Source organism: Pygocentrus nattereri, chromosome 6 (assembly GCF_015220715.1).
Source record: "Pygocentrus nattereri isolate fPygNat1 chromosome 6, fPygNat1.pri, whole genome shotgun sequence".
NCBI lineage: Eukaryota > Metazoa > Chordata > Actinopteri > Characiformes > Serrasalmidae > Pygocentrus > Pygocentrus nattereri.
The window spans coordinates 18323605-18338368 of NC_051216.1; the positions used below are offsets into that span (position 1 = coordinate 18323605).

Sequence of the window (14764 nt, forward strand, 5' to 3'; positions counted from 1 at the left end):
AATATACATATATACAATATATAGTTTCTCTGTACTTTTTACACCACTAATCTTTTACTGGATTAAGCCATCAATTAAAAAAATCACAGTTTAACCCAATCAGCAGCTGTGGCTGTGCTGCTTTTAGGCAGTGCAGCGTGTGCGGTTACTGTAGCTGAAGGCAGCTGCAGTATAAGCACACGGCCGCTGTGTGGCGCTGCATGATATCACATTTATTTATCCACTTCTTTATACCGTTGGATAACAGTGGAGCCCAAGATTGCTGTGATGATGCTGCACCGGCGGGAGCGCGAATGAGCAGTTCATCATCTTTAATTCTCACTCAAGCCATTAGAAATGATTAAACAGCATGTCTTATTGCATTACAGCATATGACATGGCCTGAGTGTTCCTTCGGTGATTATCGCTGTAAAATAATAATAAATCAGAAATAATAATAAACTTCAGCTTAACAATTCTGCTGAGATTAGTATTCATGGTTTGAGAGTTCAACTAAGCCAGTCTGCCGGCTTGACTAGACCGAGAGGCAGACCCGGTGCGTTCAGCAGGGTGAGCTTTGCTGACTGTGGCTTCGCAGCTTCACTCCTGCTGCATTAAAAGCAGAACTGCTCACATGACCACCAGCCTGAAGCAGTCACGTGAACCATCCCCCATATGACAACACTGACAATGGCTTTTCGGGTAAATATTTGTTGTCAACGCTGCCGGCGAGAGAGCGGCAGTCATCACACGTTTGGAACTGCACCTCATATGTGAATAAAGTAATCAAACCAGTTAGAGCACAAGTAACTAGATACGTCGGTCTCAAACGGCGTTCACGAACACAAAAGAGCCACAACAGGGAGCTGGTGCTACAGGACAGTAGCCAAAGGTCCAGAACGGTCCATCAGAAAGGTCCGTATGGTTGCTGTTAGTGACACCGATGGATGAATGACTAAAGGGAATTTGAAAACCTGCACAGATGGCGAGCAAGAGTCCGAAAAGTAAGAAGAACGAAACTGAGGCGAATCAGACATTTACATTGTCTGTGGAGGTAAGAGGACGGGGGGGAGGGAGGGAGGGAGGGAGGGAGAGAGAGAGAGAGAGAGAGAGAGAGAGAGAGAGAGAGAGAGAGAGAGAGAGAGAGAGCACGCACTGTGTTCTATTCAGCCTGAATATCTACGATATGCACTTCTGTTAATTTCTAGTGATTTTACTCTTCCTCCACTTTCTGAGAAGGGTTATAGCAACAAAAGTGTTATTTTGTAGAGTTTTTTTTTTTTAAATAAAATGGTTTTATACAGAATCGTGAACACTCAAAGAACCCTGCATGATTGAATGGTTCTTTGCATCATGAAATGGTTCTTCAGATTGATGGAGAATGTGCTGTATGTGGTTCTATATAGAACCAAAAAGGGTTCTTCTGTAGTTACAAGGTCGATCTCATAATAGCAGAAGAACCCAATTTGATGTCATATAGAACCATTTTCAAAAAGAATCTATATAGAATCTGTATAGCCAGATACAGCTCCATCAATGTCAAGAACCATTTAGCATGAAAAGGGTACTTTAAGTGTTCATTGTTCTATACAGAACCATTGTATTTTCTAAAGAACCCTTGAAGAATGATCTTTTTATGTATGTATGGTTATGATGTCAGCAACAGGAGAAGAATAATTTTTGGTGCTCTATAGAACCATTTCAAAAAGGTTCTATATAGAATCATACATACACTCCATCGATTTTTAGAAAGATTTCACCATGCAAAGAACCATTTAAGCATGCAGTGGTTATATATAGATATATAGACCTTATGGTTTGAAACATTTGTCTTGAAGAACTATGTTTTTAAGTGTGTAGTACAGAGCAGTGTTTGACAGAGGTCTGTAAGTAGTTGACCGAATTGTTTTGCTTTTATAGTTTATTTAGCTTGTTTGTTTTTGTTTATGTAATCATATGTTTTCCAAAAAGACATTTCATATGTATAGCACACTGAGGTCAGCAATACAAAAACACGAGAATCTGTCAGGATCATCACCAGGTTGTCTGCTAAACGAAAATACATACAACTAATTTGGTTTTCTTTGACTTCATTGTTTTTGTTTTTTCTCCTCTCAAGACCAAAGATGGCCGACAGCAAGGGTCCAGTAAGGTCAGGGTAGTGCCCAGTTCGACATGGAAGGATTTGGGGAGGAAAGTGGCACTGCTGATACCCTACATGTGGCCCAGAGGGAGTGCCCCACTGCAGATCCTTGTACTTCTCTGTATCACTTTACTGGGCCTGGAACGGGTCATCAATGTGTTTGTGCCTATCTACAGCAAGGACATAGGTGAGGTGCATGTTCCCCTGAAACTCTGAAATCATTCTTAAAGCAACACAAAGCTACTATTCAATGCTATGTAATGCTTGTCTCATCAGTATATGGATAGAGTAAATGACCATCTGGTGACCAGCCCACAGTGCTGTGTTAAAGAAATCAGCCACTAGGGGGCACAGTGTACAAACATATGCAGGGGTGCTCATGTTCAAGGGAAAGGGATGTTATTATGTTATGACATAAATGTTGTCCATTGGACCTTTGGAAATAAGAATATGAAAAGTCTAATCGATACCATCAGTTTCCCACACATGTATGTGGTTATGGCTGAGAGATTTATTTAAAGCTTCTTTTACAAGGAAATAACTCACACTGATATGAATCCAATGAAAATGAAATGAAGGCCCTGTTACAAAGTACATACAGCAAAATCCACACTGGAGCTAGAAGGCAATTTAATAGGCAAATCCAGAGAAGACTAAATGAGACAACATGTATTAGAGAGCTAGTCCACTGAAGGTGCAGTGGATAGCTGGGTTACATATGTGAACCAGCAGTATGTGACACTGTAAATGAAGAGCAAGTGGCTCTGAAATGTTTAGGTTTCAGCTATTTTTCAGCCCAATTTCAAATACAAATCACAGTGGCATGTGAGGAGAACTTGTAGACTGTAGTTTTGACTGGTTTGAGGGATAGTGCTAGTCAGCAGCATCATCATTATTGTTGCTTTTATTTGTAAAGTGCCTTTTTCCCATACTCCAGGATGCTTTACAATTATTGAACATGAATACATAAAACAAAAGGTGTAAAAAGACATGACTATCGTGTAGACATTACATTCAAAGCCAAGAGGAACATTGATAGCATAGTAAAAACAAAGAAGTTGTGTCATTAGCAGAAATTTAAATGCCAATGGACAGGAGGCATCCCAAGTAGACTTGGAGAGAGCATTCCATAAGTATTTAGACAGCACTGTAAATTTAGACCCTTCCTAGATTGGGGCCTTGTCATGGCGGAAGAGCTTGTGTTGTCATCGGGAGCAATATGCTCCTGGTAGGGTCTCCCAGGGCAAACGGGTCTGGAGTGAAGACTCAGACTAACTTGATCCAAAAACCCTCCATGAAAAATGGACACAGACAATTGTGTACCCTGCCCTGGTGAGGGTCACTGGGACCTACCCATGAAGCCAGGCCTTTGGGTAGCGTCCCTTGGCGAGCATCTGGTGGCTGGGCAACCCATGTAACCCGGCCGAAGAGGCAATGTGGAGAGCCCACCACTTGCAAGGTCCAGCATGGGGGAGCGGTGCAGTGCCATAGAGGCAGTGGGAGATTGCAGGGGGCCCCTTGGTGGCCTAGGCCCCTGTGGCAGAAACTGGCTCTTGGTAAGTGGAATGTAACCTCACTGGGGGTGAAGGAGCCGGAGCTTGTGTGGGAGGTTGGGAGATACCAACTAGATATAGTTGGGCTCACCTCCACCCACAGTGTCGGCTCTGGAACGAAACTCCTGGCTAGGGGTTGCACAGGGTGAGAGGGGCTGGGCAGAGGTGGGGATACTCACGAGTCCCTGGCTGGCAGCCGTGCAGTTGGAGTTTGTCCCAGTGGATGAGAGGGTCACCTCAATGCGATTTAAAACCAAACAACAGTTCGGAGTATTCGGCCTTCTTGGAGTGAGTTGGTGGGGTTCTGGAAAGGATCCTGCCTACAGACTCCATAGTCTTACTGGGAGACTTCACCTTCAAAGAGTGGTGCTGAGCTGTCAACTTATCACCATCTAGTGGTGAGTTGGATTAGATAACAGGGAAGACTGATGGTCAGAGGCCCAAGTGAATAGTGAGGGTGTGCTGGGAACGACTGTTGGAGGCCCCTGTTTGGAATGATTTTAACTTCCACCACCAGGAGAGCTTTTCTTATGTCCCGGAGGAGGTAGAGGACATGGAGTCTGAATGGAAACTGTTCAAAACCTCCGTTGTGGAAGCTGCCAGGCGTAGCTTTGGCCAAAAGCTTGAGGGTGGTAACCCAAGAACCCCCTGGTGGACACCAGTGGTGAGGGAGGCTGTCAAGCTGAAGAAAGAGGCCTTTAGGGAGTGGATGCCCTGAAGGACTCATGACTCAGCAGATAGGTACCGACAGGCAAAAAAGGTGGCAGGTGGTAGAGTCAAAATCCAGGGCATTGGAGGAGTTTGCTGAAGCCATGGAAAAAGACTTTCAGTCAGCTTCAAGGAGGTTCTGGATAACTGTCCGGTGACTCAGGAGCGGTTGGGGTGGCTGTCAATCTGTATTCGACAGGGGTGGAGAAACTCTGACTTCAAATGAGGATATTGTTGGTCAGTGGAAGGAGCACTTTGAAGAACTCCTTAATCTGGAAGACATGCCTCCCTCACGGGAGTCAGGACCAGAGGCTTCTGGTGTGTCAAGGTCCATTTCCCTGGTGGAGGTCACTGAGGTAGTTGGCAAGCTCTTGAGTGGCAAGGCACCTGGGGTGGATGAGATTCCTCTGGAGATGCTTAAGGCTCTGGATATTGAGGGGCTGTCATGGCTGACACACCTCTGCAATATTGCATGGACCTCAGGAACAGTACCCTTGGACTGGCAGACCAGGGTGGTGGTCCCTAATTTTAAGAAAGTGGACTGGAAGGTGTGTACCAACTATTGGGGTATCGCACTGCTCAGCCTCCCTGGGAAAGTCTATGCCAAGGTGCTGGAAAGGAGACTCCGACTGATAGTTGAACATCAGGTTGAGGAGTAACAATGCGGATTCCGTCCCAGCCATGGAACAATGGACCAGCTTTTCACCCTCTTGCGGGTTGTTGAGGGGCCATGGGAGTTTGACAACCCAGTCTACATGTGTTTTGTGGATTTGGAGAAGGCTTACAACTGTGTTCCCTAAGATATCTTGTGGGAGGACCTGTGGAAGTATGTGGTGCCAGGGCTAATACTCCGGGCCATTCAATCTCTGTACTCCTGGAGTGAGAGCTGTGTTCATATACTTGGCATTAAGTCGGACCCTTTCAGTGTTAGTGTTGGACTCTGCCAGAGTTGTGGCCCATCTCCACTCCTGTTTGTGATATCCATGGACAGGGTGTCAAGGCGTAGCCGGGGTCAGGAGGGCATTACGTGTGGAGGCCGGAGGGTGACATCTCTGCTATTTACAGATGATGTTGTTCCTTTGGCTGGATCACACGGATGCCTCCATCGCTCACTGGAGCAGTTTGCAGCTGAGTGTGAAGCTGAGTGTGGTATGTGCATCAGCACCTCCAAGTCTGAGTCCATGGATGTAGCCTGTAAAAGAATGGCATGCCCTCTCCAGGTAAAGGGAAAAGACTTGCCCCAGGTGGAGGAGTTTAAGTATCTCAGGGTCTTGTTCATGAGTGATGGGAAGAGGGATCATGAGATCGGCCACAGGCTGGGACAGGCGACAGCAGTAATGCGGTCACTGTACTAGACTGTAGTGGTGAAGAGGGAGCTGAGCCATAAGGCGATGCGCTCTGTTTACCAGTCGGTCTACATCCTGACCCTCACCTATGGTCTTGAGCTGTGGGTAATGATCGAAAGAAGGAGATCGCGAATACAAGCGGCGGAAGTGAGCTTTCTTTGCAGGGTGGTGGGCTACAGTCTATTCGATAGGGTGAGGAGCTCGGCCATCTGGGAAGAGCTCGGAGTAGAGCTACTACTCCTTTACATTGAGAGAAGCCAGGTGTGGTGGTTCGGGCATCTGATCTGGATGTCCACTGGATGTTTCGATGTGGGGGTACCAGGCACGGCCAACTGGGATAAGACCACGGGGTTGTCCTAGGACCCACTGGAGGAATTCCATCTCCAAGTTGGTCTGCGAGCGGCTTGGGGTCCCTGGGATTGAGCTGGAGGAAGTTGCGGGAGACAGGGTGGTCTGGGATTCTCTGCTCTCCCAACTGCTACCATGACCCTATCTGGACTAAGCAGTTAATGACGATGATGATGTAAATTTAGACAAACAATTACAACGCCTGCTGAGTTGTAATGCTAAACAATATAATCTTGATTCAAATTCGTTTACATAGTACCACCAGAGTGTTGCAGAGCCTTACCCATTACCATTATTAGTTTGTATTATGATTATGAATTGGGATAGCGTCTGATATTACTGATTATAAATCATAACTGTGTTCTGCACAGATGCTATGCAGCATGGTTGAAATCCAATGGATCTCCATGCTTGTTTGTTTTTGAAACCAAAATACTGTCAACCTGGCATGTTGGCACTTTGAATTTCACTGTTTCATTTGTCTATACCCCAGTGTTCTTTGCCAGGCTGAAAATCTCTGTTAGAATATTTGCAAGTGGTGTTTAACATATCACTGTTGTCAGAAGAAGACCTTGTATCTCCATTTTTGATGATTTTCAGGTTTTTTTTATTACCTGTTGCCCTTTACATTGCATGTGAATTTCATGATGAATGGACTAAATGAATGACTTGGAAAAATTCTGGTTCCATTGACTTAGATTAAAAGTAATGTTTTTTCCTTTTACTGTATTGTTACCATTTTGGAGATACAAGGTTTGGAGATACAAGCCTCCTGTTGGGGTAATGGCTTAGTCCACTGCGCCACTCAGGAACACATAAAACAATCCAGATTTTGTGTCTACAAATGTTTAATACCCCGGGGAAAATATTTCCTGTTTTTACTTTAAAACATGGTATCATCTAATGTGGTGCAACAGTCTAATAATTCATCCCAACATCAAGAGATTGTGAGTTTGAATCCCAGCAATGCCATAGCCTTCCATATCCGGAAGTCTGAGAGGAAAATATGCCAGATGGGACTGTGTGATAGAAGAAGTGCCAGCTAGTGGGGAAATTTGAGTAAAAAATTCAGTTTCGTTTATCTAGATGCAGACCTAGAAACAGTAGCTGGAAGAATTTGTGGCTCAGCTAAGAAGCTTGGGTGAATTCTGGTGTGTTCAAGTTGAGTCAACTCAAGACAAATCATGTAAGCAGTTGATATGTCATTTTAAGTTGAGCAGACGTCTCCTTTTTTAAAGTGTAATATCAGCACTTTTTAAGTTCTAGTAATATTTGATGATGTCAGTTATCAATCCAAAACTATAAAGGTGAATAACAGGACTATATTACAGTTTGTATCCGTCTGAGTATCAGGTCATCTGAACAGTGGCAGTCAATTTGTAGATGCTGACTTCAAGAACAGGAAGATGAATAAAATAAAAAAATAATATGGGATCGATGGAAGGTGTGTGTGTGTGTGTGTGTGTGTGTAGGGTGCTCTCTCTTTGCTCCTCCCTCCCCAGTGTTCCCAGCCCCTTGTTGTTTTGGGCCAGCTGGATGTAAGACTGGCCCCCCAAAACCCCTCGCTGAAGTCAAAGCCCTCCGCTCTCCCAAGCCAAAAAGCATCTGACGCTGACAAAGGAGACGTGGGACAAAACCCAACTATGCTAAAGCTTTCCATGGCTCAAGGCTCCATTTCACCCTTTTTCTCTTTCTCGCTTTTGCACCCCTCCTCCTCTCTCTTGCTCTCTCTACTTACATCACACCTCCCTCTCTTTCTGAATTTCATTTCCTCTTCACTCTGTTAGTGTACACATCACCATTATCATCACCAATTAGGTCACAGTGTCTTCCAGTCAACTCTCACATCTTTACCCTGCTGTCTCAGACTGACTTAGGTTAACAGCAGTGACGTGTTGTGTGTGTCCACTCCACGATTAGAGGGCAATGGTGATTTTTGCCTTTGGAGGCAGATGAAAGCAGCGGCGGGAGAGAAGTGGGCTTTTGTGAAGCAGACTGAGATTTGGTGGGGGTGATAGGGGAGGTCACCAACCCTGCCAGTCACGATTAGGGGGCATTAGGGGCCTTTAGCAGAGTTAACACGCTGGTACAAGGGGCTTTTTGTCTCTGCCCCCCTCTGCCCCATGCCAGGGCTGAAAATCAGCTCTCTCACCATCCTAACTAAGAGAGAGAGAGAGAGAGAGAGAGAGAGAGAGGGAGAGATTGAGAGAGTATTTTGCTCTCGCTGTGGGGAAAATTCCCTTCATCGTTTTTTTTCCTTACTTTCTTCATTCCTCTACCTTTTCTTCCCCCTATTTGATTCCGAGTGCACAGTCAAAATGGCCATGAATGTAAATGAATGGAAAGGTCCGAGCTCTCTCTCAGCCGAGACCAAAGCCAGCCCTCTTTTATCATCCTGAGTCTGGCTGCTTTTGCGCTGCTTTTTATTCTGAAGTCATACATAAGCCAGTGAGACAAGGACACAGAGTTAAAGTGAGGAGTCTTTAACTGAGGTCAATGACTCCGTCTCAAGTATGACAGAGTTTGATGTTAAATAAATGTTTTATTGTATCTGTTTCTTTTTCTCAGAAACCAGAGTTCAAGTTCAACTCTTTAAGCACTTGTTCTTAATGTAACTGACTAGGCCATCCAGTGTGGCGCCCAGGCCTCTTTCTACAGTGTCCATAGGGATCTGCAGAATTTTTACTACCTCTGAGAAAGTTTGTTGATATGTGCAGCTTGTTTCTTTTCTAATATGAAATTAAAGCTAAATACTTGATTCTGTTCAAGTACAAAAGTTCTTGCTTTGAATGTACTTAAACCTTTTCACAGTAGCCTAAAACTTTGTGGAGAGGTGTGAACTGTTTTCACAGCAGGCAGTTCTCAACTCCCTCTATTCACCCCTCATTGCTCGCTAGCAGCTCAGCCTATCAGAACATTTTACACTCAGAGAGCCGGTAGTGTCCTAGTTAATCTGATAAGAGTTATTGGGGAGAACATCTTGTTTGATTATATTAATAAAAAAATACAAATTGTTTTCCATTCCACCTCTGTGTTCTATTAGAGACCTTCCAGACTGAATGGACATGTTTGTGACTGCAGACACAGCAAACTTGAGTCTAGCTGCAGTAACACAGGTCTCCTTAATAGTATTCATTTGTCAATAGTAATGTTATACAATGGCTATAGCAACTTTGGGAAGTCTTTCTTTTGATACTTCAGTACATTCACAAGCAAGTGCTTTTTGTACTTTTACTCAATAAGAAACATAAATAGAATATTTGCAGTTTTACTTGAGTGATATTTTACCAAGAGTATTTCTACAGAGAGGTTTTCTGCTTCGTCCATCCCTCCTGATAGGACCTTGGTGATATTTTAGATCTGATTTTGCCCTCAGTGATGACAGAAACCTTGTGGTTGTTTGGTCTGTATAATTCTATATCTCGAACCTGGTAGAAGATGTAGAAAATCTAGTGTTCTGTAGACGTAAGATATAAGCAGTAAGGTAGATATGTGATATATGCACCTATAGTTTGCAACAGTTATGCTGGGACACAAACAGTTTTAAGATGTACTACTGACGTCTATACAAATATGCTCCATCTCTTGTCACAAGCCCTGATGTTGAAAATGTTGAATACCTCTAAATCCCAAAAGCAAAAAGCTGCAGCAGCCTCATATTCCATCAGCCTACAGTAGTGATCTTACCTCTCAGTAAATCTCTTATGAACCATGAAATAATTCTTCCCTTAATTATAGTTATTTAATGTAAATAAAAACATGTCCTATTCAAACAAAATATTCTCATGGGATACTGAGCTGCTTTTGGGGTGGTGGCTATTTATCTCTAGTGATTTTTCTATTGAAGACCTACTTTTTTAGTCTGTAGAGTCTTTATTAAACATGTAACCTCATGTATTTAAGAAATGTGTAGATGTGCAAATATAGCATGTAAAAAAACCAATACAGTAACAGGCACTAATATATCCTGTTTATGCAATGCTCTCTCTCTGATTGGTCTGCTTTTGTGTTACACAGTGAATGAGTTATCAGAAAAGGAGAACTGGAAAGTGCTGGCAAAAACTGTGTGTATCTATGTCCTCCTCAAGTTCTTGCAGGGTGGTGGGGCAGGTGAGCTGCAGCACACACACATCACATTCTGTCTGTGTTCTCTTGCAGTGTTCTCTTTGCACCTCCACAGGGCCTCTCCTCATGCTTTCTTTGTAGCCCACTGTACCAGACAAAGATTATGGTCATCATTTCTGCGCGAAAGTATACTCTTTTACTTTTTTTGCGGATAATTGGAATAATAGTTTTAAGTGCAGTAATGTTTGGGATAAGTGCCTTATGCAATCTTTAGAGAGTCTGGCAGCAAAACAGCTCCAGCTCACTTTCTAAAAAGCCCCCTTTTTAATGGATTGGACCCTAAGCTTTGTGTCATCACAAGTCTCTGGGCTGCTCTTCAGCCCCTTTTAAAAGTATGCAGCACTCTTAAAACCAGTCCCACTTACCAGTCCATATTTTTGTTCCAAATAGAATTGCTTTAAAATATGTTGTCACAGATACATTTTAATTATATAGGAATTATTATACCTTTTATGAACCTTAGATTCAAATGAGATTCGGCGTTGATGATGTAATTTAGTGTTAGTCAGTTTTCAGATCTGGTCGTTGACCATGCTGTCCTGCATATTTTGGTGTTTGTCCTGCTCTAAAAAAAAACTGATTCAACTGATCAGTTAAAAACCCCTTCTGTAGTAGTGATAGGTATTTTAGTCAGATTAGTTTTCTGCATTATTCAAAAATGCTTAAGGATTTCCCCTTACGTCTTTAGGGTAAACAGAATAGATCTTTTTACTTCAGCTAATATTGCTAAACTAATAGCATATCATACTTGATTTCACGTCATACCCTTTAGCAAGTTTGTGAAGTTGTTAGCTGATACCAAATGTGATGAATTTACTAATAAGTAGATTGTGATATGAACTTCATTTTAATGTTTAGTACTGCTTTTCTGTGAAGTTTCTTATGTAGTATAGCTGCGTACTGTCAGCTCATCTATTGTGCACTAGCATTTAGATGGCTGAAGTGGTCTTTCTAAAGCTCTCTCCCAGTAGGTGCACTTGTGGTCCTTGTGCCCGCTAAGCTGTAAGGCATCGCAGTTCTCATCTTGGCATACAAAGGGGTGTCCACAAGTGTGTCCTTTCTACACCTGTGGTAAAGGCTGCACATATGTGAACTCGGCAGCGGCCTCTTACATAAAATTCCTTGAGATACAGGTTAGACCAATCAGAATGGAGGGGTTTATTTACAGCTGCAAGTGCAACATAATAGAAGAAGATAATCAGATGTGAGTTAAAATGGACTGGTTTAAGAATCAAACTTATTATTGATATGAATTATGATTGTAATCTGGATTTTAGCCACTGGAGATACATAAAGGATCTCGTTTTTTAAAAATGAGATCTAATCATATGATCTCACCAGGTTTGTCAAATGAGTCTGTCACACCTGTCAACCCATCATGCTTGAGGTATTTTGCCCTTTACGTTCACATTGACATCACCACAGCATGGACTTGAAGGAACAGCTCAGGGCTTAGGGCACCTTTTGAAAGATGGCCTTTGTTTCCAGAGTTGGACTAAACAGACTAGAACTAGACCAAATCATAAGGTGCAGGCTTTTCACTGCCCTCTGGTGGTACAATTCAGACTTTCTGTGATTTTTAAATATGACAACAGATATTAGAGAAGAGCTGAATTGTCAAAAATCCTAATTTACTGTTTAAAGCTTTCATGACTGATAATTCCTGAGTTAAATTTGATGTGTTAGAGCTTGGGAAACACTGGAATGTGCAGGGAATGAGTAGGCCATGACTAGGATTGGGAAACATTGGTGTAATTCACTAATGTGACAGAGGAACTCCCTGGGTACAGTTAAACTTATAATATATTGGAGGCCTAGACAGACATCCTGTGTGTGAAGTGCTAATTTTAATTTTTTTAAGTGACCTTGTAGTTTATAACCCCTCAAAACTGAAATCTTTCCTACTCTGCCTTTGACAGGAACATCAGGCTTTGTCAGTAACATGCGCTCCTTCTTGTGGACGCGCGTTCAGCAGCACACCAGTCGCACGGTGCAGCTGCAGCTGTTCGCCCATCTGCACGCTCTGTCGCTCCGCTGGCATCTGGGCCGAAAAACAGGCGATGTCCTGCGCAGCGTCGACCGTGGCACATCCTCTGTCAGCAACCTGTTAAAGTATGCTCTCACCTGCTGTGTTTGAATTCTCCATGTACTGATCTGCTTATGCGATGCTTTTACTTGCTGTTTTGCCCTAAAAGGCCAACCTCTTATGAGTTTTTTCCTTCTTTCACCAGCTACATAGTATTCACCATCTTGCCAACTATTGCGGACATTGTGATTGCGATAGTGTACTTTGTCTCTTACTTCAACGCCTGGTTTGGCCTCATTGTCTTCATCTGCATGTTCCTCTACCTCAGTGAGTCTAATATAGTCTAATATCTATAGACTTGAAAAAAGTAGTGATGAGTGAACTGTTGTGTAACATATGAAGTGGTTTTGTACAAAGTTATTTATAAATCTACTTTGAAAACAGTACAAAGACAAGATATGCAATGTTTTTCATTACCAACTTCATTGTTTTTTTTTTGTAAACATATGCTCATTCTGAAGCTGATGCAACATGCTTCACAAACATTAGAACAGAATCAATTTAAGACTAGGAACATGGTGAATTGTTCAAAAACAGCCCTAACAGATGATGCAGTCATGCTTGGATCGAAAATGAGCACCCAGGAAGGGCCTAGTCGTTTATTAAGAAGGATGAGTCTAAGCTTGCCACTGTGCGAAAAATGCATCAGCAACAATCCCAGTGATAAAATAACGTTCCTGAGTGAGGCATTTCAAAGATTTGAGAGATTTCACCCTCTATCATGCATATCATCAAAAGATTCAAGGAACCTAGAGAAATCTTTGTGCAATAAAGGCAAAGCCAAAAACGACAACTGAATGCCCAAGACCTCTGACCCTTCAGACAGCACTGCACCAGAAAAACAGCATATTCCTATGATGGATATCACCACATTGTCTCAAGAATACTTTGACAAACAGTGAGCACTGTCAGTGAGCACCATCTGTCGCCGCGTCCACTAATGCAATGTAAGACCACTTTGCAGAGTGGAAGTCGTGTCAACAGCATTCATAAATGCTGCCAACTTCTCTGAACTTCTCTGAACTGAAAAGGAATTGATCCACAGTGGAAACGTGCGCTGTGGACTGATGAGTCAACCTTCCACATCTTTCCTGGAAATAATGGATGTTGTCTTCTCCAGACCAAAGAAGAAAAGGACCATTCAGGCTGTAACCAATGTAAAGTTCAGAAGCCAGGGTCTGTCATGGTATGGGGAGGTATTAGTGGGTAGCTTGCATGTCTGTGACAGCATCATTAATGCAACCATTGAGCAACATATTCTGCCTTCTAGGTGACATTTGTTCCAGGGATTCCTATGCATATTTCAACATGACAATGCCGAGCCACATTCTGCTTGTGTTAAAACAGCAGGGTTGCATAATCAGAGAGTGTGGGTGCTAGACTGGCCTTCCTGCAGTGCAAAAATGTAGATTTGTATAACTTACAGGCTTCAAATTTGGAATGAGTGTATATTTATGAAAACAATTAAGCTTATAAAACATCAAATCAGTTTTTGTGTCATTTTCAATTGAATAAATGTCAAACAGAATTTTCGAATTACTGCTTTCTGTTTTTATTAGCATTTCACATACTGTCCTAATTTTGTTAGGAACTAAGTCTGTAAACATCACAGGTGGTAAAATCAGGTCCAGAGAGTAAATAACTTCTCCAGGATTTTGTCCCAACTGCCTGGACACCTCTGCTGCTAGTTTGAACTATCTACAGAAGCCAGGTAGCTGGACTGAATCCTGGGGAAAAGTTTTACTTTCTGGACCTGAATTTATTTCCTCTGGATTCAAAGTATGCACTGTTGACTGCAAGTGAAGCTTAACCCATTCAACACCTAAATTTAGTTTGAGAAGTAAAAATGGCACAAGACTTGTTTTGATTGGTCTGAAAGGATTACATTTTTCATATTTCTAATGGCCATTTTTACTTTTTATTAAAAGCATTTTATTTTTATACCTTTTTTAATAATCAAATTTGTATTTTTTATTGTTTTGTTTAAAAGCAGCAGTCCTATGTGACCAGTGGACTAGTTTTAATAAGATATCACAAAACCTCATTTGTTAACCATATGGGTCTAGGTCAGAGAATGGAAAATTCTCTTGTGGATAATAATGGGTTAATGGATCACTGACTTTCTTTCTGTGAATTTTCCCAGTATTGACCATCATAATCACAGAGTGGAGAACAAAGTACAGACGAAACATGAACCAGCAGGACAACAATGCTAAGTCCAAGGCAGTGGACTCTCTTCTGAACTTTGAAACTGTAAGCAACAAATTTTAAGGAAACAGTTCCTTACATTGATTTCTATAATGTACTCACAGCACACAAGCCTAAACCTCAAGCCAGAAAACACTGACTTTTCTTTGTAGGTAAAATACTACAATTCTGAGAGTTATGAAGTCAGCCGATTTGAGGAAGCTATCTTAAAGTATCAGGTAACGTCTCTCACATGATTTATAATACTTTCTAAATTGATGCAGTACAG

At 42.3% G+C, this 14764-nt stretch overlaps 1 protein-coding gene across 1 annotated transcript in view; it reads left to right on the plus strand.

The window, feature by feature from the left end:
- The first annotated feature begins 650 nt into the window (after positions 1-650).
- abcb6b (ATP-binding cassette, sub-family B (MDR/TAP), member 6b) overlaps positions 651-14764 on the plus strand; it is a 42143-nt gene continuing 28029 nt past the window's right edge. Inside the window, exons 1-7 of the mRNA XM_017691692.2 lie at positions 651-1033; positions 2099-2309; positions 10095-10187; positions 12122-12314; positions 12434-12555; positions 14432-14541; positions 14649-14714. Of these exons, the coding sequence (XP_017547181.1) occupies positions 962-1033; positions 2099-2309; positions 10095-10187; positions 12122-12314; positions 12434-12555; positions 14432-14541; positions 14649-14714 (867 nt within the window). The 5' untranslated portion in view covers positions 651-961. The remainder of the gene's footprint in view (positions 1034-2098; positions 2310-10094; positions 10188-12121; positions 12315-12433; positions 12556-14431; positions 14542-14648; positions 14715-14764) is intronic.